Source organism: Toxotes jaculatrix, chromosome 14 (assembly GCF_017976425.1).
Source record: "Toxotes jaculatrix isolate fToxJac2 chromosome 14, fToxJac2.pri, whole genome shotgun sequence".
Lineage (NCBI taxonomy): Eukaryota > Metazoa > Chordata > Actinopteri > Toxotidae > Toxotes > Toxotes jaculatrix.
Window position 1 is genome coordinate 16800434 of NC_054407.1, and position 26574 is coordinate 16827007.

General features: G+C 40.2%; 4 protein-coding genes across 6 annotated transcripts; 1 reads left to right on the forward strand and 3 right to left on the reverse strand.

The window, feature by feature from the left end:
- Window positions 1–272: 272 nt before the first annotated feature.
- Window positions 273–6828, reverse strand: snap47 (synaptosome associated protein 47). 3 transcript variants are annotated; one of them, XM_041055069.1, is made up of 6 exons: window positions 6742–6828; window positions 6596–6629; window positions 5417–5938; window positions 4763–5271; window positions 4347–4471; window positions 273–1904 (listed from the first exon to the last, which is right to left on the reverse strand). In XM_041055069.1, the coding sequence occupies exons 3-6, from the start codon at window positions 5911–5913 to the stop codon at window positions 1758–1760; spliced, it is 1278 nt and encodes a 425-aa protein (XP_040911003.1). In that variant the 5' UTR covers window positions 5914–5938; window positions 6596–6629; window positions 6742–6828; the 3' UTR covers window positions 273–1757. The 3 variants fall into 3 exon arrangements, with proteins under 3 accessions (XP_040911003.1, XP_040911002.1, XP_040911004.1); XM_041055068.1 differs by lacking the exons at window positions 6596–6629; window positions 6742–6828 and adding an exon at window positions 6073–6320; XM_041055070.1 differs by lacking the exons at window positions 6596–6629; window positions 6742–6828 and adding an exon at window positions 6073–6323 and having other exon boundaries at window positions 1770–1904; window positions 4347–4475.
- jmjd4 (jumonji domain containing 4) lies at window positions 6388–8905 on the forward strand. The gene is made up of 6 exons (XM_041055067.1): window positions 6388–7062; window positions 7168–7333; window positions 7425–7550; window positions 7636–7903; window positions 8094–8240; window positions 8358–8905. The coding sequence occupies exons 1-6, from the start codon at window positions 6810–6812 to the stop codon at window positions 8691–8693; spliced, it is 1296 nt and encodes a 431-aa protein (XP_040911001.1). The 5' UTR covers window positions 6388–6809; the 3' UTR covers window positions 8694–8905.
- A 17-nt stretch (window positions 8906–8922) lies between these two features.
- On the reverse strand, window positions 8923–11420 carry iba57 (iron-sulfur cluster assembly factor IBA57). The gene is made up of 3 exons (XM_041055076.1): window positions 10951–11420; window positions 9733–10082; window positions 8923–9593 (listed from the first exon to the last, which is right to left on the reverse strand). Exons 1-3 carry the CDS (start codon window positions 11292–11294, stop codon window positions 9202–9204), a joined length of 1086 nt encoding a protein of 361 aa, XP_040911010.1. The 5' UTR covers window positions 11295–11420; the 3' UTR covers window positions 8923–9201.
- Window positions 11421–14242: 2822 nt separating this feature from the next.
- gjc2 (gap junction protein gamma 2) lies at window positions 14243–24902 on the reverse strand. Its single transcript, XM_041055071.1, has 3 exons — window positions 24764–24902; window positions 18666–18798; window positions 14243–16065 (listed from the first exon to the last, which is right to left on the reverse strand). The coding sequence occupies exon 3, from the start codon at window positions 16034–16036 to the stop codon at window positions 14780–14782; it is 1257 nt and encodes a 418-aa protein (XP_040911005.1). The 5' UTR covers window positions 16037–16065; window positions 18666–18798; window positions 24764–24902; the 3' UTR covers window positions 14243–14779.
- Window positions 24903–26574: the final 1672 nt, after the last annotated feature.

Consider the following 26574-nt stretch of genomic DNA (forward strand, 5'->3'; position numbering starts at 1 on the left):
TTCATCATCATCATCTGCTGCTGCTTATCTGGGCCCAGGCCCAGGTCGCAGGGGCAACTCCCACCCAGTCCACAACCCACCAAAGTCCTACAGCACCTCCCACAGGTGGTGAGCCCATGGAAGGTGGTGCCGTCCAGAGTGGGACTCAAACTCACGACCCCGAAAGATTGAGTCTCATGCTCTACCAACTGAGCTAACCAGGCAGCACTGTAACAGTTTTAAACCAGCAAATATATCTGAGTAAACAAACTACTTATCTTTAGTGTGACAATGTGAGACTTCATTTTATTGCAAATTATATGCTATTACAGACTTCTAATGGTGATGACTCACTAGCTGATAAAATGAATTCATTCCTGTTGTGCTGCTTTATTTATTTATTTATTTATTACTATAAGAAAGATGCAGGTGTAGAGATAATTGTTTAGTTGTGTCCCGTGTCGAGATAAATTTGGCATTATCAGCAAAAAGATGCATCTATACATCACTTCCTTACGTCTTTTAAAACACAGTACTGATATTTCAAGTTAAACTTCTAATTACAAGTTCACAGTGATGACAGACCACAATAAAATGACAGAATTACTATATATGTTTAGAGATAATACAGTCTTAGAATAGTGTCAATCTTAAGCAAATCATATACAGTAGATGTGGACCTAAAAATGGAGTATTTTGTGTATAATATTAAACAGAAAGAGGGATTATTTTCAGTTCTGTCCCAGAAGTTAGCTGCACATTTATAATCTTATGCTATTTATTGATAATGGCGAGACATTTCCACTGGATGCAGTACAAAGCAGCAACATTGAGACATGCAACATTAAACCACAGGAAAACCGTGTCCAGAGGGGATAAGTGGCACCTACGACCTGAGGAGGACAATTTATGAGGACAGAAATGGCTATAAAAGGGGGGGGGGGCAGTACATCATCAGAAACACAGACATTACTCTGATGATATTTGCAAACCTTACCTGTTAATTATTTGCTAATCATTTTCACAATGTTGAATAAGGTTTATGCTTCTGTCTTACATCTGTCTTGTAAATAACACCTATGGAAACATCATGCAACTTGTTTTGAATTAGTTTATGCAAAGAGAATAAATAGACTAGTTATTTCCTTTATCGCTTTTTGATGTCTATTTTGCCCTTCACTGTAGTGGTCGTCACTGCTGTCTCCCACTGGGCCACTGGGGATGGTGTAAACTGTTGTGTGCCCCCTCTGATATACACAGACTCATGAGCTCATTTCTTCACCTGCTAACTTCACCAGAAGCGCTTGACGTGCACTGAGGATTCATGGTATTCCAACAGATCCCACTCAGGTGCCACGACCAGCCAATGGGACTCACTAATGCACCAACAAGGATGTGATCCCTCACTGCCTTCCTACCATAAACATCTCCACTGGGATTCAATAGACTGAGCCAGGCCACAAGCACCTTTACCAGGGACTGAACCTGGTACTGGGTGAGTTATTTCTCCTCTAAGGAAACTCCAAAAAGTAAGATGTGACAAATTTGGATTTGCACTGAAGGGTTAACTTATGTCGAAATTCACGAGACCATGAAGCTCATTAAAAGCTATAGTCTCCAAAATGAAGAATCAGTCTTATATCAAATATCATATGAACTATCTTAGAGTATATGCAAGTCCCTACTGCTGTAACAATCCCATGAGGAGAATGAAGAGGCTTACGGTGTGTTTCATAGGAGGGATATGGTGACCACATGCATCAGCTGGACTGCCAGGGCTACAACAGTCTTTTCATACGGCAGGTGTGCTTCTCTATGTGCATGGTGGCTCGGTCCGTGGAGCTCGTCAGGACGTCCAGAACTTCGTCCTGCCGTTCCAGCTCCGTTTCAGCCTCCAGGGCAAGGTTCTTCAGCTGCATCAGCATCTGCTCAGACATACACACACTCAAATAAGTACACACTTGTGGAGACACACACATACACTTATTTGAAATTACACAATAGCTCCCAGTGAACATGGACAACTAAGGAGCAAGACACAAATAAAAACCTACGCAAAATTAGTGAGCAGGGTGGAACGTGTGGACCATATGTGGAGAGGTGTAAAGATGGGGTTAGTGACTTAGAAAGTGAGTGTGTTAGTGACACAGAGAAAGAGGAGTAGATGAGAGTGAGATTTTCATTTAATTCAGAGTTTTTTTTCTCCAAATTTTGACTAAGAAGACAAAAGCCTGCCGCTTCATGTCTGCAGATCAGAAGAAAACACTACAATTCAGCACCAACCATGATGCAATAACAGCTACTCATGTGGCAGATATAATAATATTTCATATTATGCAGTATATGAAACTTGAGAATGCATTCAGAGACAAGTCTTGGCTTGTCTCCTGGGATCACTGATATCATATAATACTGTTTGTTTTCTACTTTCAGTGGGTTTAAGGGATACTGCGACTACATCTCAGTGGTCCAACAACTGTGTATGTTATGGTTGATGGAACAACTTAAATACACTGTGATGTGCCAAGCAAAACCTAATAAACACTCACTCCAAACCCCACCACCATGGTTTCTAAACTAATATTATGTTATGCTACATATGCTCTCTCACACACACACACACACACTCGCACACCCACTGACATTATGTCAGTTTTCACTGGCCGTTATATGCCGATTTTGCAACTGAGCACAGAAAGAAGTCCAGACAGCAGTTTAAAAAACAGATAGTATGTCAACACACACCGAGGGACAACTGTATTCACTCACTCAGGTCTGTGACTTTACAATTTAATCTGGGGAAGCATAACTGAATCACACCTTGCAGTTAACATTCACAAGAGTTTTGGTGTGTCATAGAAAAATACAGAAAATGAATATTTTTAGCTGCTGCTTATACAACGGCCAGAGGACTTAAGTCATGTAGAAACCCCCAAAAATTAAACATTTAGGCTACAGCTAATAGAAAAATATATGAGCTAAAATTCCTTGTGTCATGGGCATTAGTGGGGTAATTTCAGGACTGTGTTAACAGACATACAGTGCACGATATCCAAAAAATGCTTTATCATTCTTATGAGTGAACTAGTTTGTACTGTTAACAAGTTGGAATTTCCAACTTCAAACAATAATAATTGTATAAAAACGCTTGAACAAAAGCGAATATTTGCTAAAGTGCTTAAAGCAGGACATTAAGCTGAGTGACCCTCTGTAGATTCTAATCTTGACATGAATTACATTAAGAGTAGGGTGTGTACAGAAGCGTAGTATTAACTCAAAATTGGCAGCCTTTGAAGTCTGAACCATTATCAGCAGCAGACAATGCCCCATTTATAAACACAATAGACAAGCCAAGCTTAATCACTTACTCAGTGCTGTTACTTCTATGATAAATTAGTTTGAAAAAAGATTATACAGACAAAAACAACAGAAAACTGCTGTACATAATTGTTACATACAATAATTAACTAAATATTAGTGTTAACAGTGCCTCGTTTGAGATATGATTCATGCCGTGCACAGACAAAATAATGTATCATGAAGCAGGACTTTACCAGTAACTAAACCACAATTGAAAACACTGAAACAAAGGTGGGTCATATGCTCAGTAATTTGTTTAGGCTCAACTGTACTGTACTGTACTGTACTCTGATCTGTTGGTTTCAGCTAGTGGCTGCTCTTTGTCCTGGAAATTGCTTGTTTTTCTGTTCGGAAATCAGAGTCTTCATTTTTTATGGCCGTTCAATGATTTTGCAGTTTGTTTTTTTTGTTTTTTTTTTAAATCAGTGGTCCATATAATGTCTTATGTTTTATCATTCATCTAATCGCAATGTGATGTGTATCTAAACACGATATACCAAAGCCTAAAGTAGCCTGCCGAAGATTTTACATTAAATATCTTATTCCAGGCAACCTGTAATAGTGTGTCACACACACAAAAAATTGTCTGAATCATAGGTCTGAATTTGCGTCACTGTGTCGGTCTTGCCACCACAGACCATGTCTGTAACAGTTCTCAGCGCTGCGAGGTTCTGAATGGAAAGATGTTGTACAGTCTGACCAAATGACTGACCATGTTTCTTTTCCTCTCTTAAAACCGGGATGGACTTTGGTTTGTGGTCTCACCAAATAACATTTTAAACACACAGGATAAAAAATAAAAATCATTATGATGAATTGTGGCTTGGAATGGAACTATCAAAATACATGTTACTATAACAGCTGCCAAGGCAATCTGTTCCCTGTACAAACAGACATTACATTTGTATTACCTAGCTTGTATATACAAATATGAAAAATCTAAATGCAACAATAGTGCAAGTCATACAGTCAGCAACGGGAGTCTAACTTGTCCAACTGGACCTCACCTGTTTAAGTTCCTGGGCCTCAGCCTGACTGACAGATGGCTGGAGGACATGCACCTGCAACTGGGACAGCTCTCCTGCTGGGACCTCCAGTGGGAGCTCTGTGTCTTGGCACCTCTGCAACAAACCTGACTCCATGGGTGGAGATGGTGAAAAAGTGCAGAGTGCATATGTTGTTTATGAGGAAACCAGACAGTAAACTAACAGCACAGCAACTGAGGCAATCAGGGTGAAGTGACTCATCAAAATACATTTCTGTCAAGAGGAGACACCAATAACCATGTCCAGAAGTCATGTGGATGAAGTGTTTTTACATGTGGCTGCACACTTAAAAATATACAGAAATGGAAACATAGAGCTTTAGTGCCACTCAGTGGTCAACTGAAAAACAGTAAAATAACATTTTTTTTGTTCCTTACCTTCATTCCAAGTTGTCCCTTCTGCATCACACGGAGATGAAACTGGAGTTGCCTTGAAAGCAGCGTATTCGCTGGTAAATTCAACCTTCTTTTTGTACTGCATCTCTAAAACTGACATTGCCTCTGGCATCTTGGCAGACAGGAACCTGTAGCATATATCTGGCTTCCCAATGAACCGCTGTCTAACAGTAATCTCATAAGGACTCCGCACCCTGATTTCGTCGATTTCATTACGTTCAAAACGATGAAGGAGCTGGCAGTTTGTGTCTCGCACCTCCAACGAGGACACCAGCACCAACAGGCATCCCGGTTTCAAGTCTGAGTCTCCACCTTTGGACACTACAGCTGGGATGCTTGTGATCACCTTATTTCTGCCAGACGCTCTGCCAGCTGAAGCAGCGGCAGAAGCTGCAGCTCTTGCAGCATCCTCAGCCTTGGCTTCCTGCTGAGTCTTCCAGGGTAGTTTACCAAAAGGCCACCAAGAAGGAGACTCCAGCTCAGACAGAAGTCTGCAACAGAGTAGACAAGGATCAGAAGAATTTGTGAGTGACTGTTTGTAAATAGTATATTAGGCTGTTTTTTTGCAGGCAATACACAAAAAATAAAATTTAAAAAAATAAATATCACCCAGTTAGGAAATATGCAAATAATTACTTATCAGCCACGCCCAGGTCAGAGTCAATCTTCTCCAGTCCCTGCATCATATTATCAAACTGCTCTCCTTGGTGGCTGAGGACCCTGCCGGTGTCCTCCAGTCTTCTCTGGGCTCCTGCCACCAGGTTAATCAGCTCTCTGCCTTTAGAGGGCTGAGACTCGGCCCCACGGGCCTCTGAGCTCGGGGACAGGAGGAGTTCTCGCCAAAAATGTTCCAACACATTATAAACCACCACCCTGTTGGGCTTCAGGGAACCAAACCAGTGTTTCACATTGCCCTCCTCAAGCACTGTCAAAGTGCTGAAGATGAAACTGGACGATTCCATCTTGATCTCCATGATACGGGAGAGGCGGAAGCTGGCAAGACTCTCCTTGCTCTGGTTGGAGACGAAGCGCACCACGGTCCTGGTGAGGGACAGGGTGCCGTTTTCCCACCGCTTCTCACTGTTGATGTAATAGGAGCCGGGCCAGCTGTGGATAGGAGCGTCCCGGCTCATTTTGGAAGGAGGTACACTGACTCACCTGGAAGAGAGACAAATAAGCTTCAATATGACATCTGCACCACACACATGCACACACTGCTGCAGTTTCAATACACAATTACATCATTAAGGACACAATACTGAGTGAGCAATCTATCCTGATAGTGAACATACTTTGTTCAGAGTGTAATGAGGGATCAATTGCAGGGATTCAGGCAGAAGATGAGCTCAGCTGAGGCGTTTACACTGGCAGCTTCAGCTTTCCAGCCAACTGACCGCATTTCAAGTGCGTCATTTTAATGTCATAAACCCTTTTAGCATTTATTACTTCCTCCTGGTAGATTACATCCGTCCCAAACCGCATTAATCGACATTATCTTGTTGGGCTGAACATGCCGTCGCCTCATAGTCTTCTCACTAAGGACGGTGATGTTTATTACGGAAGTTGTGTCACACATGTGCGCAACCGTGTTTACTGTCCGACTAGAAAATGCTGCTGTCAGAAGAGGCTACCACGGCAAGGTTTTTTGGGAAAAAAAAAACCCAAAACAATTATTGTTGGCTATTAGGGCGGTTTTTTAATTTGCTAAAATAGCGTGCGGTGTTAGCGTTAAAGAAACTACAACGTTAATATAGCCAATTGTGGCAAACAATAAACAGCAACGGTGTTATAAGTGCGTCGTTCAGGAGTCGTAACCTGAAATCTTTGGGATGAAGTCATATGCAGCGACCTGTTGTAAAAATAGAAAAAAAAAATACGTTTTAGCATAATGTAAGTTCTCTGAGTAACAGGGTTTGAAGTGTGACAGCAAAAGTTAAAAGACGTAGCTAGCTTTTCCTTACCGTTTCTTGCTGTCCAAGCGGTGACAGCTAAGCTCGCTAACTGGCTAGCCGAGCTCTTGTTTACCATCATGGACAGGGAGGCGTACCGTAACTGCTGCAGCCTGGTCAAAATACCAAGACAGTCGTATGAGCAGTTTTGGTCTTCACATTTTGTAGATTACATCGACAAGGAGCTGAGCTATTCTAAGTTTTTCAAGAAATACTTGCTTCCCAATCACCCGTGTATGTTTTCAAGGAGGTTTACAGAGGACTGGAAGTGTAGAAAACAGTGGGTGACTGAGGAGGGGAAGCCTAATTTCCAAAAACTGCTGCAAGAGTTTGGTAAATAAGCCTATTACCAATTCATTAACCAACAGCCATATATCATAATGCTGCTGCTGCAGTGACTGCTGTCACGTAAACTAATGTGTTTGTTCCCTGTCACAGATGAGACGCCTGTTCCTGTTGCAAACTGCAATGCAAAGGAGTACAACGCAAACCCTAAACAAGTTATGCCTTTCAAGGAATTTATACACTACTGGAAGGAATATATCCAAAATGGCCACTCATCGCCTAAAGGATGTCTCTATCTTAAAGACTGGCACATGTCAAGGTGAAAATTCAATACAGATTATGAATTTATTTTTTAATTTGTGAGCAATTATGTGCAAAATATATGACTAATAAATGTTATTACTCTACAGGGACTTTCCAGAACACAGTGTTTACACCACACCAGTCTTCTTTTCTTCTGACTGGCTGAATGAATACTGGGATACGCTTGAAGTGGATGACTACCGGTTTGTCTACATGGGACCTAAAGGTTCATGGTATGAGAAATTGAACATAATACTGGCCCAGATTATAACTTAGTTTATGAGTTCCTTACAATCAGACTAACTTTGTCATTACTAGGACCCCGTTCCATGCTGATGTGTTCCGCTCCTACAGTTGGTCAGCAAACATCTGTGGGAGGAAGAAATGGCTCCTATATCCCCCAGGTCAGGAGGAGTTTTTGCGAGACACTCATGGCAACCTCCCTTATGATGTAACATCATCCGAACTTCGAGACAGAGGCCTTTTCCCTCACTCTGAAGAAGCCTGTCAACCTCTTGAGATTATTCAAGAGGCGGGTGAAATCATTTTTGTGCCTAGTGGCTGGCACCATCAAGTTTATAATCTGGTAAGAACTGTAGCTGTAATGATACCTGAGCAGTAGAGCTACAGCAAAATGATCTACCAAATGACATATTATAAATTGTGGCCTTTTATCTAATAGTGACATAGGAATTCTGTTTTATTACAGATGTTTAAAAGTGTGAGTTTAATTGGTGTCAGCGGCTTTGATCGTGACTTAAATGTTTTTCTTACAGGAGGACACCATCTCTATTAATCACAACTGGTTGAATGGCTGCAACATTGACATCATGTGGCAGTTCCTTCAGAGTGAACTGTCATCTGTTCAAAAAGAGATCGATGAGTGGAGAAACACAATGGATTCGTGGCATCAGCACTGCCAGGTACTCTGCAGACAAGACTGTTCTGGGTGCATGGTGTCCAAAAATGTGCAGCTGTCCTGAATGTATACAATATAAAGACGATTATGTAAGGTTATTGTTTTGTGTGTTTCTTTACAGGTCATCATGAAGGCCTGCTCTGGTATTAATTATGGAGAATTTGCCTCATTTCTGAAAATCATTGCTGACAACCGAATGGCTTTCCTGAATGCTTGCTCCTCTGGGGATTCCTCCGATTACCCACGACATCTCTCGGAGATCCTCACCACACTCGGACCTTACCATGCTGCCTTTGACCTGCAGAGAGTGGCTCACGTAATTGAATGCTTACTCTGCAATGAAGACTTTAAGCGGCTTGATCATTCAACACTGACTCTGCAGCCAGAAACTATGTTACAGCAAATTCGGGATACCATTCAATCCACAAGAGGGCAGCATCTCCTTTATCAGGAATAAGATGTGGAGTGGGTTTCAGCAATGTAATATTCACCTGGAAACAGCTTGAATGAAAAGTGCCAATTTGTACAGTGTGAAAAAGATGATATAATAGGTGTTACTGCACCTTTAGTTTGAGATGAAATACAGTCTCAAATGTTGCCTGTGAACATTTGGAATTGAGTTTTGCACTGACAGATGAAATAGATAAATAAATAAATAAATAAAAAGTTGAGTTTGTTGTCTTTCTATTTTGCATATTTATTCAAGAACCACTAATATCACTAATATCACATTTGGTACATCCTGGTGTATAATTCTGCAATAGATTTATTAAATAGCATAATTTGGGAAAAATTGCTCTAAAAGTAGGTTTTATTGGAAACAAAACAGTACTCACAAATATAAATTAGTGCCACACAGCTGTTAAGCAATGACAGTGTAACATACTGTACTTCAGGGCTCTGTCTATGACAAGTCTGTCAGATGTGATGTATGTCACATTTTAGGGAGCTATACAACGCTGTCTTCAGTTGATTTTCACATCTTTAGGCCACCAATCTGGCACAGAGGCCTCAAGTGTCACTGTGGTGTCATCAGAAGATTTGAGCGTCAACACCTCTTTGGCATGAGCCATGCGGATTAGGCTCAGACCCAGCTCTTCCACCCCTGATCGGTGCTTCCCAGCTGGCTTGCCCAACTGCGTTTGCAGCGCGGCTCCTTCCTCCAGGTCTTGGACTGGAGATGACAAGCGTACTGGCATCAGGCGTTTCCGAACCACCCCAGTGTGATGAGTTCTGGCTGTGAGCTCCTGGCCAATGTAACAGCCTTTGCTAAAGCTAATGCCCTGCATGTAGACGAGATTTGACTCTAGTGGTAATGCCACCCCAGGAGGAAGGTCCTTCACCCCCTCAGGAAGTCCTAGACAACAATGACAACAGAGGAAACAAGCAAAACTTGTCACAACATTTCAGTAGCGCGTGTTCATACAAATCCATACTGGTCACCCCATTTATCTTCTGATACAGACTGTATGTACTTTGTTTCTGACTGGTCTTACCTATAGCATAGCGATGTCTGTGATACTCCTCTGTGTCACCTTTCTGACATGATGGAATGATATCCCAGGGATCAGTTTGATTGTCTAACACCAATCTCCAGCCCATTTCCTGAGTTCGAGGATCAGTCTGCCAAACCAGAGCCTTTTCAGGGGAGGAAATCTCAGGTTTACTGGCCTCTTGACTTTGGGTTTTTTGCTGGGGGAGAACCGCCCATACAGAGAGCTCCGGACAGGGGTTAATGTTGACCTTTCTGCGAATCTTGTAAACCTTCAAGTGTCTCAAGATGGAGTCTTTAATTGTGCTGTCACACTCCAGGAAGACGCCATGTTCGGCATCAGCTGTTTTCAGACTGAAAGGAAATACAGCAAGTTGAGTGCCTCAGAAAAAAAAAAAAAAGAAAATCCACCATTTAACACCTCACTAGTTTTTTTTCACTCATTGTAGTTAATTAGATCACCTTGCGTGGAGCTGTCCTGTGAAACACATGTAGTCACCAAAGTACAAAGTGTTGACACTAAACATTTGGCATCAGTTGTATCTGTTTTGTAGCTACTAGAAACTAATATCCGCTGCAACTGCTGCACTGTTATATGTGTGTTTCAAAACAGAAACAAGCTGCATGTGTGAAACCTCAATGTGTCCTTCGATCTATCATCAAATGACCAGTTTACAATATTTCATGCTCAAAATGATGGTGATCGTGATCAAAATCCAGGATTTCACTGAATTATTGTACATATGATTATCGTCCCTGGGCATCGGCAAGAAAGGGTACTTCAAAGAAGACATATGTTAGGAAAATGTAATTGTGTTAGGCGGAGTCATCATTACTGAGACATCTGTGATATTAGATATCTGTACTGAGGATCTTTAATGATCTTTAAGTTACATGAGAGGAAACACTTTGCCAGAAACTTTTACATTTAACAGTTAATAAAATTTTTGTATCCACTGTAAAACAGGTGCATAATTTGAGAGTACAAGCTTAGATGGAAAAGTGAAAAACTTTGGCTCAGTTGAAAGTAACTTTGACAAGGAAGCTTAAACTTAGAGGAGTCTGTTTGAGCCGGAGTGCACACACAAGCCATGGGTTTCTAACTGTGACTTCTTGGCACTGGACCACCAATGCCAACAGCTGCTTTATAAAGATAAGCGGGTACACACCCTCATATTTACTGAAAACATGCGTTCACACAGTATAATGGCTCGTACTGTACCTGTACAATATGATGTCGTATAATGTTCTTCCTTGTACATTCAGCATGTGTGAGTACATGGCTCTGAGTCCAGGCTCCTCCAGCAGGCCCATGTCATTGGTTATGATCCCCTGAAGAAACGGACTTGTGTCCTGACCCTGGATTTTGAGCAGGGTCCTGTGGGGGAGGTGATAGCACACAAACTGTCCCGGGACACTGCTAGACTGTCCTTGACTGTACCCGTTGACACGGGAAACACCGGAGTGAAACGTTACGCACAAATACCGACCGGTGTATTTTCTGGCGTAAACACCGAGACAGCCGCTGGACGTGAACGCTCTCCTGGCCAAACACAAAACCGCCATGCTGTACACGGTCCGGGAGTGTGTAAGAGGTTAAAATGAAGTGGTTACTCCGCTTAATAACACCCGCGGACGGCTACATAACACAGGATATTACGGTTAACTCCTGCTCTGCTGCAAGAGCTCCATTTTGAAATCCCACAATGCATTTCTCGAAAATATTGGAGCACGTGTGTCATGGTTGCGTAACCTGCGTGTGCTCGATAAATGACCCCTCAAAAAAACAAACAAAAAAACAAAACAGTATTCAGATCATCTACATAAGTAAATATATGTATATATGTATATATAGTAAAAATATTGAATTGAAAATGTTACCTGTAAGTATTTATACTTATAATATTTTCCTTTTTTATATAAAAAAGGAAAATGTACTTCAAATATTAAAAGTAAAAGTGCTCAACATAGAAAAATGGCTCAGGCTGGGAGTGTTTCAGTATCTTTTTTAAACACACTTTTCCTCGCTGTGAGGCAGGTAAATACTCAAACGTACATGTACATCAAAACTGATATATATATATATACTCAAGTATAGTATTTGAGTAAATGTATTTAAAACTGGTGCTGACCCCTACTGCAATAGCTTACACATAAACAATAAATAATAAGTGTACAGTAAGAATTTATTTATGCATTTTTATTTATTTTTTCCCATTAGCTTCTAATGGAACTGGCCAAAGCTTAAAGCGAGGGTACTGCAATTCTGCTTCCATAGCCAGTTACTCTATAACACCATCTCAAGTTTTATTAAGCTCCTGGTATTGTGTTAAGTATGCGTGAGAAAAAAATGTGCAGAGGACAATGACCTCTTAGATGTTGCATCATTTCTCAGGCGTGTGCCTGGAAGTCCTATTCCCAAATTAATGTACGCCTTTATGTACTCAGGATCAGATTCAATCCTGGCAATTAATAATTATTTAATTGTGCAACCAAAATAAATAATTTAAGTTAATTATGATGACAAAATGCTGCACAGGCATTATATGGTGCATTTAAGTGTGCTACAAACAATGCACTGCTCAGGAAAATGTCTTAACACGTGAAAAAGAACACACACACCCGTAGTTACTGAACAACATGTGTGACTAATTAAAAAAATAAAAAATACACCAGCCTGTAGAAACAAAACTGATGGAAAATAAGAAAAAAGGCTACATTAAAATACAATATGGAAAAGAATCAACTCCACAAACTCTGTCCAATTTGATATGATGTCGTTCTCTAAAGCTTGGACAAGCACCCATTGTTCTGTCTGTTAGAGACATGTTGTTGTAAAGTGCCTCTTGCTATACACAAAGAAACCTGACCTCCATTGGCACTTAGACTATGGTAATGATTATCACGTTGACTTGACCATGGGGATGATTTTGTCATAATTGATTAGAGTTTTGTGGAATGATGATGGGGTTTGGTGTTGTATACAATGAGCTATTGCAATGTAGTTTGGGTTTGTTGTTTATTGTAAGTGGCATTCCACACCTGGTGCTAATTATCCATAAATTAATACATAGAAGAACTGTTTGCCTCCACATGCATCCACCCTAATAAAAGCATGTTTTATTTATTTATTTATTTTATTACTGCAGCTGATTCTGGAAAAGTGCCCCTTTCCCCTTTTTATGGTATTTTCCCATATTTAAGATAATGAAATGCTGTGGGATTTCTTACGTTGTTAAAATTATATGCCCCTCTTACACCCACAGTTTACTAAACTGCTTACTGTAAGTGCTGTTCTTCTCATTGTAGATTTACAGCCTATATACTTCAAAATTCCTACTGAAAACAGACTTACTCCAGTCACACTGATGCATCTCTACACGTTTCATCCCATGCATAGCTTTTAATTTTGCACTTTCCTAAACACACCATTTCCTAAGGGTTGATTGAAGGCAACTGGACTTCTTGTTTGAAGATGTTTTGCTTCTCATCCGAGAAGCTTCTTCAGTTCTGGTGACTGATTAGAGAGTCCAAACATTTAAACTCATCCCTATCTCACGAAGTGGGTGGTACCCCTGGGAGCAATAGAAACCACTTAGTGAAACGTTCACACCTTGGGTGGCTCATTCTGGGCTGCTTAAGTGGAGTCGTTAGCACCTGAGGGTACTTAGGTGAGCGTAGAAACTAAGCATCATGTGAGTCCTTAGAGTCACATGAGCCCAGATGTGAATGTGTTAGTCGTTTCTGGAGGGATCTCAAAACTATGTTATAGACTTCAGAACTGAAGCTTCTCGGATGAGAGGTGATACGTCTTCAAGCTTCAAGTTGCTCCAGTTGCTTTCAATCGACCCTTAGGATACGATGACCTGGATGAATGAGAACTTGCACAGACATAAACACACCATTGTTATGCATGTAACAACAATGAGAAGCAGACAGCTACTAAAAAGCAGGAAATCAGAGGTTTCAAATAAGTTTATTTCTTCATGAATAAAATACTAGAACAGTCTTTAAAAGTCTGAGGCACTTTGAAGTCTGACAACAGTGAAGGCAGGATTAAATATTACTCTGAAACCAGTTTGTGAAACATACTGCTTCAGTGACAGAAAAACTAAAATGCTCATTTTCAAGACAACATGACTAAACATAACCTAAATGGAAGCTAACTGAATAGCAAAGGATGGGATTTCTACTGTAGCCTAAGTGTATACTGTTCCCAGTTGTAAAGCATGCATCATCTGCTTCAGATTACAGAAAATCAGTATTTACTTTAGAAAATAATCAAATTTTCTATTCACTTACCTCGTCCCCTTTAGATGTGACACTGCAAAGCTTTGGAAAACATAGAATAGATAAAAGCTTTGCACGCAATGACTGAATCATCACACAGAGCAAATATTTACCAAAAGAGCCTCCAGTGGTACAGCCCTGTTTCATCACCTTTATCAAAATATTTCACCTTTAATGCTTCCAGCAGCACTCATCCATACTACATCCAAGGATACTTTCCCAAATATTAAACATGCATCTTTCCAACAACAATCACCATGCTTCAGATATGAATCATTGTGCATTTGTACATTGTTGTGTTCTGCAATTTCAAATTTGCATTTAGGGTGCAATCACACATTTGCAAAGTTAAATTTCTAAATTTCTTAAAATTAATCCAGTTCAGCCGCAGTCAAGGGTAGATCAGATAAACAGCTCGAAGCACTCTGTTTATACTTTGACATTTTAGCTGGAATTAGAGATGTTTAACTAAGTCAGCATATGTTAATCATGTCTGAAAGCTATGGCAAGCACAAAATGACACACTACAGTAACAAAGATTCATGATACTGGGTTTGATAATTTCTTCATGAGTGTTTTCTTTTTTGTTTCCTACTAAGCCTACTGTGTACTGTATTCCTTCAGCTAGTGTGATTGAAATTCTCAGTTGTTTTTGTCCAAAGTCGCAACACATACTCACACACGCATCCTCCAGCTGTGTCACAGTGCAGTCCTGGAGTCTTAAACATTTTTACTGTTAATGTACTAAATTAGATTTATCTCTAGATCCAGACAGAGGTCTTTCCGTTTTTTACAATGGTTGCAGCCTTCTCGGTGGCTGATTTAGGTCTGGCTCCTTGTTTCTCCTGAACCGTATTGACTCGGTTTTGCTCTGCCATGGTCCCCCCAGATACAGGACTACTGGTTCTGGAGGTTTGCTGGTTGTTTTTGGTCTGATATGTTTGAAAGGCCATATCGAGCTGCTCCTGGGCAACCCGTAAGTGACGGTGCAAGCTCGCAAGATCAGAGGGGATGTTCTCATCTGGGCTGGTGCACTGTTGCTCCTGGGCCACATTAGCCATGTTCTGCTCATGGGTGATGAGGCTGTTGGGAATCCTGCTAGGTTTGTCTGTCTTCATCACTAGGTTGTACCCTGGAGGAGAGGCTGGGATATTGCGAGAGAACGGGTAGCCGTAGGATGTCCGTCGGCCCCGGTTCCTCTTCATGCGAAGTGTATCCCGAAAAGTGCCAATTCCCAGGTGAAGCATCTCACACACGTTTAGCACCAGACAAAGACAGCTTACCACATACATGATGAGGAGGAAGATTGTTTTCTCTGTGGGCCTTGAGATGAAACAGTCCACGCTGTGTGGACAGGGAAGCCTGCTGCACACATATGAAGGATTAACTCGAAAACCATAGAGGAGATACTGTCCTGCAAGGAAAGCAATTTCAAAAATAGCTCTTGACATGAGCTGAAGAACATAGATTCTCATCAGCCCTTCTTGCATAATTCTTCTGCGGCCATCATGTTTTGGTGGGTCTTTGCTGGTGCTGCTTACTTGCTCAGGCTTGGCCTCCTGCACCTCCAGTGCATCCTCATAGATCATGGGCTCGGCATCGTCATCTTCCTCTTCCTCTAAGACGTCCTCCAGATGGTGGCTCCCTCTCCACCTGGAATGAGGAGGAGGCTTTTTGCGGAGCCTTTGGTGCTTCCTGCGCTCCTCCTCTGAAGTTCGAGCTATCTTGTGAATAGCATAACCCATGTACATGATGGAGGGAGTGGAGATCATGATGATTTGGAAGACCCAGAAGCGGACGTGCGAGAGGGGAGCAAAGGCATCATAACACACGTTGTCACAGCCCGGCTGTTTGGTGTTGCAGGTGAACTTGGTCTGCTCGTCCGAGTAGATGGACTCACCTCCTACGGCTGTGAGCACTATGCGGAAGATGATGAGCACAGTCAGCCACACTTTCCCAACAAAGGTGGAATGGTTGTGGATCTCTTCCAGGAGACGAGTGAGAAAGCTCCAGCTCATGTTGCTCTCAAAAGCTTTTCAACTAGAATCTGCAGAAAGAGAAAAAAAGAATTGATTAAGAAGTGTGCTGGGGCATTCAAAAATCTATGAGTTGGAAATCAATTGCATTGTTTTATTGAACTGTAAATTCATACTAGAAATCACAGTGAACATTACTTTGTTGTACTATGCTGTGGCTATATACCTACAGTTATATTACTTATATCACAGCCTGAGCTGTTTTTTTTTTGTTCAGTTGTCTAATCAAAATAAGTTCAGTGTTGGACTACAACGAAATTTTCATTATTGAGCAAAATACTGATTATTTTCTTATTTAATAGCTTTATCATTTAGACCATAAAATGTCCAAAGAAAATAAAACATGTTCACCACAGTTTCCCAGAAACCAAAGTGACATTTTCACATGCATTGTTTTATCCACCCAGCAGTCCAAAATCCAAAAATAATAAATTTTTAATCATAGAAGATGAGCAAAACCACATCTGAGGAGCTGGAACCAGGGAATTTTTGGCATTTTTTTCTTGTAAATAAAAATATATGATCAATCAATTATCAAAAAAGTCTGCCATTTATTTTCTGTCCATCTACTAATCGGTTAATCTGATTACCATTTCAACTCTAATTCTGTGCAGACCTATAATTAATAAATGTGTCATGCTTTTTCAAAGTGATACAAGTAAATAAGAAACACAGTCGCTGTTAATCTGTAGCCTAATTCTTAAATCAGTGAAATGATTTATACACAAACATCCATCTGAAAATGCTATTTTTTGTCCTACTTTCAACAAGTAATAAATCTTTCCAGATGGCTCAAACATAAACTATTCTCATCTGCTAAGTAGGACGTCTTGATGTAGAGGAGACATCCATTTTCTATTGATTGCACATCCAAACACAAGACAAAGGCTTGTGTTGATTCACGTCAGCAAGTACAGTGATGTCATTCAGTCACCCTATCCCAACACACACCACACAGCATTTCCAATATGTCATTCAAGCAGGCTGAAATAGTTTGTGCAAGAGTTTAAATGGCAAAAACAGCAAGGGGAGGCTTAAAAGAAAAAAAGGGGGGAAAAAAACTCTTAAACCATGCACAAACCCAACAACAACCATCATTTTGATCACACCCAAGGACACAGTGAACACAACAAAATAGTGATAGTCTGAATGTATGAAAAGCCCATTCTGGTACCACAGTGCGTTCCACTTATAGTGCTACTTCAGAAACATACTGTACGTGGCTTTGACACTTAATGCCAAGGGACAAACACAGAAAAACAGATGACATGAAACCTCACGGTTTCATACTCTCCTCACAGTCAGAGTCACTGCTGACTCTGAGAGGCGAGTGAAGCTGCGATGAGGAGACAGCGTAGCGCTTCTGTCCCTTCATTCATGGGGCTCATGTTGATCTCATGACTGCGGCACTGTGTTCCCTGGCGTGGGATGTGCCATCTCCCCTGCCATCTGAGTGAACAGGAGAGGTTTGTTGCTCTGCCACGAGGCCTCCCCTCCAGATCCAGCACTGCTGACGGCAGGGAGGGGTACAGCCACATGGAGACAGATGGCACCTATGGTGGGCAACTCATGTCTGCCCCAGGATAGCATGACAGGAGGGCTGTTTCACTTAGAATGTACACTTCAGCTGCAATAAATTTGCTGTGCATAGCATCAACCTCATTCTTACAACAACAACTACTAACATTTAAGTGACCATGAGCTATCTGCCTGCTGCAGATGTGTTTTGCAAAGTGTTTTATAGCTTTTTATGTTGATTATTTGCTGCCTTTCCTGTCTCTAATTAGCTGTGGTGCTGCCATTTTAACAAGGTCTTCTCTGAAAATAGATTTTTCTAATATAAGGGAGACTTGCCTGATAAAGATACAATTTCACTGAAGATGAATAATAATTCTTTCAGAATAAGAAAATGAATGTACATGTAACTGTACTTGTTAAAAACATCCAAATGCCATCTTTGTAGTAAGCACAGTTTGAGATCATAGTTTGTATTCATGAAACATCTGCTGAGATTTCATAAACAACAACTTAGTAATATAATTTTCATAAACACAGTAAAAATGACAATACTTTTAGGAATTTAAATGAGAGCAAGGTACAGAAAATATTAACCTATATATAATATGTTCTTTTATGATATTTAAATGTCACAAAATAGAGCCACTTTAAAAAAAAAAAAATAAAGCTATATTATAACGTATTACAATTAGATGGTCAGACTATAAAGTGGAGAAACAATGTTTTAGCTGACTCCATTACAAGTATAGAGCTCATACTGTATGGTTAAGACACGTTTTTTCAATTGGAGGATCAGATATATTTCAACATGATCACAGGCGCAGACCTTATATTGCTTACATTATAAATCTGTATCATATCGTTGGATGAAAATCCAACAATAACCTCTCATTACATTGTTTCAGTTGCCTATGTTGTAGAATATTAATATTTGAAAGAAATTATCTTTCAATTCAGACACTGGACTTCACGAACAGGTCACAGTTTGACTGATACGAATAGTGTGCATCGAATAGTGTGATATGACAGGATGGTTGAACAGAAACCATCATGCAGTTTCCTTGGAAGAAAATTGATAACCAAAACAACCCACCTGGTAAAGTTGTGCATGCATTTCCCATCCTGAAGGTCTCCTCTGCCCTCTCTAGATATTCCCTCAACAGTCTGATCCACGGAATTCCACTTCCATCCTAATGTCCTGGCCTTTTCCAACTTACTAATAACTTCTGAAATGGCAAAAAAAGGAGAAAGAATGACAAAACTTATTAGACTAGACTTTCTATTTATCCTGTTTTCTTACTCTGTGAAGAAGTGAGGTCTCGCCGCTGTGAATGCCTCACATTCTGACTTGTGTCTGGTTTCTATTACACCAGCCTTCTGCCCAAGAAGGAAGTATAAAAAACAGAGAGGCAGAAAAAAAAATCCTCCTCTGGCAAGTGACCCTCATTCAAGGGTTCAGACTTGAGGATATCGTACTGCAGACTGAAATGAACACCCAGCTGAGGAAGCGTGTTAATCGCAACACAGTCAACCTCCCCTCCAATGCTCATATGGAACATTTGTAACACAGCTGATGAGGGTCTCTCTCTCTGTGTTACTCTGTCTTCCTCTCTCTCTCTCTCTCTCTCCTCCTCCTCTCTGTCTACATCTATCTATGTATCACAGCTTCTTGCAGGTTAATGTCTTCATGCCCCCCCAACGCTTTAAACAGCAACAGCAGTGGCTCATTCTGAGAAAAAAGATGATATATGGAGTCCTTGGTATGCTTCACACACATTTGCAAAATTCATACATACATCTACCACAGTAAATTCAGATTAGCAAACTCTATATTGTCTGTCCATTACATAACAGTGTACAGCGGGTGACAGTTATGAAAAAAACAACTTTGGGGGGGACAAAGACATGGAGTTCGAGGACAGAAGTGTCACAGAGACACAAGCCACCTTGCCTCAGTGCAGATCCGCTAGAATGTAACCAGCAGGTATGCTCAGTCATATCAAGTGTCATAATATTTAGATCTTCAATCCAGGCAGATGGCCAGATAACAGAGCAGTGTACAGGTCGCTCTCTGCTCTACCGTTCCATGTCTTTTCCGACTTGATGTTTATACTTCATGCTTTCACCTCAGCCTGTGAAGTGCAGTAGCACACGTTGTTTCTTGAGGCATGTGAGGGATTTTTTTTTCACATGTGGGCAAGAGCGGGTATATGTGGACAGAAATTTCTCTCTCACTCTCTCGCTCTCAGAAACACACACATTTCATTACATTTTTTTTACTCTTCTGTGACACGATAAAGTACAGATGAGGAGGTGATTCATGCAAGAGTAAAATCGGAAAGGAATTTCCCCATCTCTTTTATTTTATGTGCCAAGCCTTCTGTCAAGTTTGGGAAGGGATCTAAACTCAACTACTTTTAACAGAGGACAGATAAACGGGTTAGTGTCTGGCTTGCATTAATGAAATGTGTCTGGTCATTGTCACAGTGACCATATTATTATAATGCTACCGTCACAAGGCCCTCAATAACCCTTAATTATTACCTGTATAGAGCTATAAAGTAAAGAATAACGTTCAACAACATCAGTAAGTCCACCATTAATCAGATCAGAGTTTCAACTTAGTTACTTAAATTATGATAAAAAGTTCTCAATCCACTGTGTCTTAATATACTGTAACATTATAAGAATATTTTGAGTTGCCAGAGCAAAGAAAACTGCAGCAAAACATGTCAAAACGTAGATGGTACAAGCACATAAGAAGTCTTTGCATTTAGATCTCATTCTGTTTGAGTAGTTTGTGGTCTAAAGAAAGCTCAGAGAGCTAGCCATCTGGGCCTGCAGGACCCATCCACCAGAGGCTTCACCTTCAAGGCTCCCCTCTCCATCTGACTGAGGAGATGTGGCGTATAGCGAGCACCCCTGGTGCAGCACTGAGGAAAAGACGACAGGGAATGCTGCTGGAATGACTAGAGCATTTGGGGTTTGGACATGTGCTAACCCCGAGGGACAGATAAGCACGTGTTTTTAAATTGTGATGCGTTCCTCTCCCTCCAAAATCTTCCCGTCATCCAAAGAGACACAGATGGTTCAGTGATCATGGCTGATAAGTGAGCATTAGTGTGATTTAAACTCAAAGTCAATTAGACTTTGTGGTTTCTGTTCCTCAATAGTTGGTAGAATTCCCTATCCATAGTTATGGTTTCCAATTAACACTCACTGAGGTTCCACAGGTCTGTTGTCTGATTGAATAAAACATCTTTGATGCTAATAATCACATCAATAGTTTAGCATCATCTAAAAGGGAACCATTAATTTCTGGTTCTTCTAAGAACCTTACACCGTGCAGGGTTTAACCTGAGAAACAATAATTACCATTAATAAATTACCCTGCATAAGACTGTTAATATTCTTTTACAATAAAGCAGCATTTATGTGATAATTCTGTGATGTCAACAAAAGTGCAATTATGAAATAATATATATATTTTTTAAAACAAATGAATTTTTGCCAGCAATTGCTTTGTCTTTGATACTGCATTAAAATGCTCAAAGTTATCTGAAGCAAAAAACAAAAGCACACAAATTCATAGTCAAACCAGTGACTGTCTAGAGATGAATATGTTGTCCCTGAGTCGTCCTCGGACAATTCAGGCCATTCTAGCTTTGGGAAACTGTAGTTTGTGTTGATAAATATTGATTGGACTGCCCAGAGACAGGAAAATATTACAGTATTCCCCTGTAAGACACTGCTTGACATTGCTCTTGTTACAAGGACTGGCATCCTGTCAGCCAAATGAGAGTGTTTAATATTCATTAGATTAAAGTTATATTTAGTTTTACATGTAAAATGTAGATCTGATTATCTTTTTCAATTGTGGTAGCATCTGTGAGAGATACTTTCAAAAAATCTAATCTGATAGCTGACAAATGAACACACTGGCACACTTAACGTACTTCACAAAATACCAGGTTTCTTGTGGTGCACACAAGAAGTGAACACTCACTTTATGAACCATTTCATGTATGTATAGCTCATGTCCTCATGTGTACTTGACACTGCAGAAATATCTCAACAGAATGATTTTTTTTTGTGTCAGACAGTTTCACCTTTGAGAGGTCACTGGGAGCTGTGAGGGTCTGCAGCGTAGCCAAGTGTTGCAGTGATGCAACATGGAGGAGTGAACATCTCGACAATTCTCCTTGGCCGCCACCAATGTCATCACCAGAGTTTTATCCGCATGTATTTACTGAACAAAGTTGATGCAAGCAGACTGGGGGCTGTGGAGGTCTGTGTTTATGTAACAGATCAAGCTCCACCATGTGACTTGGATGGCCCCCCCCTTAGAGAAAAGAGTGACACAAGACACCAGAGCAAAAACATGCAAGTTGGTGTGTGGACTCCTCCTCTCTCCCATCTCTCCTACCACTATCATTAAACTGCTCTTACCAGGCTGTGGGGGTCTATCCCATAGGCAGCCTGAGAGTGGTGGCAGTCCCATCTCATTTGTTCATTTTTCTCCCAGTTTCTCAGCTGAGCCTACCCTACCCCTAGGGTGAGTGCGTCCCGTGCCAGTTTTACTAAGGCTGGACTCTACTGAAGTGACTGAGATGAAAAGCCTTGAGGTGGATGCCAACAACTTTCCTCAGCTAGAGCTCTGCATCTCCTACATATGAGCAAAGCAACTTGTGTTGCATGTGTGCATTACACTGTTTTAATATTGCACTCAAAAAACCAGTGGAAACTTGTTTTCATTATTAATGTACTTTGGCTCTGTTGGTAAAATTTGCCACACTGCTATTGTACTAAAAAACACAATTTATGTAGGTAAGAAGTTTTGAATGTATAAAGGGAATAAACAATAAGTGCCAGGTATTCCAACATATCCCAAAAAATCACAGATAAAGCTCTCATCATTTCATGTTACACTGCTCAACTCATTCGAAGATGCAAGTCGCATGTCAAATTATTTAAAGCACTGGAGTGAATGAGGATACACAGCAAGGTAGATTAAGTTTCATTGGAATAGGCCTGTTTCTGTCCCAGAAGGAAGTTTCATTTTACTGCGCTGAGATTCTACAATCAATCTGATAGTAAAGACTTGCCACTAAAAATTCTGGCCCCTAGGATAGACATCATGAGCTTAAAAGCCATGTTTAATTTATATTTATATGTGTGTGAGTAGGACAGACATGCAATTAAAACCTGTATCTGAACTGGATGTAATAAAGCATTGCATCAAATTTGCCTCACTCTGACTGACTGTGGGCTATATGATAAACATCATGTTTGGCCTTTGTCAAAACTAATTCCACTAGCTAGTAATAGATGGTGTTTTTTTTTTTTTTTATCACCAAGAGAGCATCAGCTGATAAAAGTCATTAGGTGGAGCCAATGTCCTCATTCTGACTGAAAATACTCCAGTGATAATAATGTTTGAGAAAGTAAATACTGTATGTTTACATCCCCTGCTTGTGTTAAAGAAGATGAGATGAGCAAACCTAATTTAAATTAGCTCCTGAAAAATGGACTGATTATGTGTATTAAAAGCCAGGACCGTGTGGTTGACACTTAGGTGACATCATCTGTATTTTTTCCCAGGAATTTGTAGATCTTAGGGACCTGGTGTGAATTTTTGTTTTAAAATGTGGAAGAAAAAAAATGACCATCTTGTGAATTCATAAAATAGTACTCAGAAAACAAGATGTACATTGTTTTGATTGTTCTATTCCCTGTCATTGTTTCTACTCTCACTGGCAAATTAGTTTTTCCATCAGGGCAATAAAATCCAACACACAACTACCCATCCAAATAAACAAAATAACAGGGCTTTGCTTATAGAGCTACAGGGCCTTAATCTCTGACATTATCTTGTCTTAACTGGCTATGTCATGGGCTGATCTGAGGCATGCCCAAAGGTCCAGCAGACCTAGTTGGGGTCATTTGGACTACCAGAGATATGTTTACTGCAGCTCCTCCTTCCTTCCAGACGCCTTAGTGCTGTTGCCCTTCTCCAGCTCAGTGAAGTCCACACACTGGTAGCAATGCTGCAGGACCCCCACTGATAATAGCAATATACCCTATCTCTTCTGCATTCACTTACGCAACAAAAGCTCAGATCAAAACTGTACATGTGCACATACTGCATGGTGTACTAATTAACACGTGAAATTTAAAGCTCAGCTGTTAAGCCAGTGATAAGAGACAGAAATCTGCAGAGCAAAAGGCACTGGAAAGCGGTGACAGACCGGGCAAAATATTAACCTTTGAGGTCATGAAGTATGTATGTAATGAATATACCCAGTGAATATTTTTTGTAGCAGCTTCAAAGGAAAAGAACATGTGCTTTGAATACATATCTTACATACATATTCTAGTTAAATACATATTTGCTTTGAAAACCTACATTGGCTCACAGCTCATCTTCATACTTTTCTCAGTGGATGTTTTAGCCACTAGATGGCAATCATGTATTCAGTTAAAACAGACTCTTCATGAACTTTCATGAACATTTTTGAAGCGAAGTGCAAGTTCACTGAGGTGAATGACCTGTCTAGACTGTTGTCACTGACCAGGTTAGTGGATAACAGTCCTGATACAGGGAGCAATGACCTAGCTGACACAGAGAAACCTGAAAAGCTGGAAAGCATGAAAACAAAGCTGTGTCAGATCTACACAAGCATCACAATGAAATTCTTTAAGGTCCCATCAAGGTTAAGTGACAGTATTTTAAGGCATTTAAGGCACATCTGATAATAATAGCGGAGGAGTGTAGTGTGCAGAGAAATACAGACAAAAGTTAACACTTTATGAATCATTTCAATGTTATTGTCCTTTGCCTTTCACTAGAAATCCAAACAACCACAACAATTCACATGTAGTTTGCAGGAAATAGTAATGTTGGGGGGACTGCTTTCCTGTTAAACCACTCACACCCTTGTCTCATTAAAATATGATATTTTTTCTTCATCTTCTAACTCCCACTTATGTTGTACATTTTTGCTTTATAGAAACAGCCCCATTCAAATTAACAAGATGCCATAGCTTGTTTTAGTATTCAGCAAAGTTAACTTACAGATCCAGCTGAAAGCAAATGCTCGTAAAAATTTGAGCTGTTATTTATGCGTATAAAGTCTTTAGCATAATCCACAAGACTATAGTGAAAAGAGGACAATAAAAGGCTGTACTTACCTGTCCATGTGAATAAAGCAGTAGTTTATTCTATGCTTTATGAAAGAGCATCCCGGGCAGGAATCCAGGGGCATCGTTTCACTGCTCAGGCTTAAAGGAAGGAGAAGAGAGACAATGGGTCATTTTTCTTCAAAACCCCTCACCACCAAGTACAGGCAGGACACTCAGGAGACCAGGATCCTGCCAAAGGCCCCATTGTTCCCCAGCCTGTCCGCCTCCATTGCTATGACCACCAACTGTTTATTTGTTTAATGCAAGATGACTCCTACTACCACCCCATTCATTCACCCAGAAATTAACTGTGATGTAGCTCTGGACCTCCAAAACCTTGATTTTCCTCATATAGCTGTGTCTGCTAAAGTGTATGTGTGGGTGTGTGTGCGTGCGTGAGACCTGAGATGACTACTAAAGTTATCACAAGCAATTCATTTTATTAATTTTTTTAGGGGTTTAGTAAACCCTCAGTGGCTTTCTGGGTGTGCAACATATTTTTTTCTCCTGATACAATATGAAGACTTTCCTTTGCAGAGGTTATTTTCAAGGCCAAGAAGGGTTGCGTAAGGCATTTCCTCAGCTAGGCTCTTTGTTGGTTTTTTGTCGAGTGACGGAAATGAGACTTGACAACTACTTGCCAAGGCATGCCAAAAACTTGATGATCACAAATGATCTGATATTATTTTTTTGGAGTTATGTTTGACCTCTTCTTTGTGTCAAATGTAGTACAAATGCAGTACAGTATGAAAATGAAGTTGAACTTATTTAGAAAGGATCAGTTTGCACTGTATAATAACAGTTATCTTAAAATGTATTCATACAAGGAATGCACCTCACAGTGTGTGCAACAGTGCAACAGACAACAAAGACTATGTAAAACAATTGAGGAGTTGCAGCAAAATTTTAAATTTACAGGTTTCTGTCAAAGCTATAATGAGATGAAAAAATAATAACACAAAGATTATTTAAAATGGGTGTCACATTTATTACTTTATTCCAGGCAACAAACGAGTACAGTTATGAGTTATAAAGGATAAATCAAAAGTCTAACCAGTAAATCAGTTTTTGAACAATCCCACTTGTTTTAAGAAATAAAATTGCTGATATACATCGCAATGAATATTTGTGTCATTGTGTTCAGTCCGCATTCAAAGCATTTGTTCTTCCATAAAGGACTGAATATACTCTTTCCCATTGTTTATAACTCCAACTTCCATTCCAGGACATGCTGTGATAGCACCCAGCAGGATGGAGTCAGTTGATGTGTTTGTGCTCCAAAGGTCAGTGTCATGGACAGCTGTGTATTCATGTTTAAAGTTCAGCATTCAGCAAGCATTTTAAAAATTCCTTTAAATGTGGCTGTAATATTAACAACACTTCTTATTTGAGCGGATGATATATTCATTTATTGAAATGTTTACTTCTTGAAATTGAAGTACGTGACGTGAAAACAACATTTACCACAAAATAAACAGTGTAAGCTGATGAAGTTAAACACATTTGCAAGACTGATTTTTTTGTCTAGCGCCATCAGCAAGTCAATGCAAACTTACTGTTAAAACTGTTTATACATTTGGTAAATGCTTTAGTTAAACGTGGCCAGTTTTCAAATGCCATATGTCTGCACCCATCCAGATCTACTGAGATACTAAATTAATGAGTAACAGGACATATATAGTTCCTGCTTTATCTAAAGGATATGTTTGTCATAGAGCAATGTCTGAGTTAAGTACAGTACTTGTTAATTGTAAAAGAGTCTTTGACATAGAAAGACGTAAAGGTGTTGGAAGGCTTTTCTTGAAAAGGAAGTAATGCTG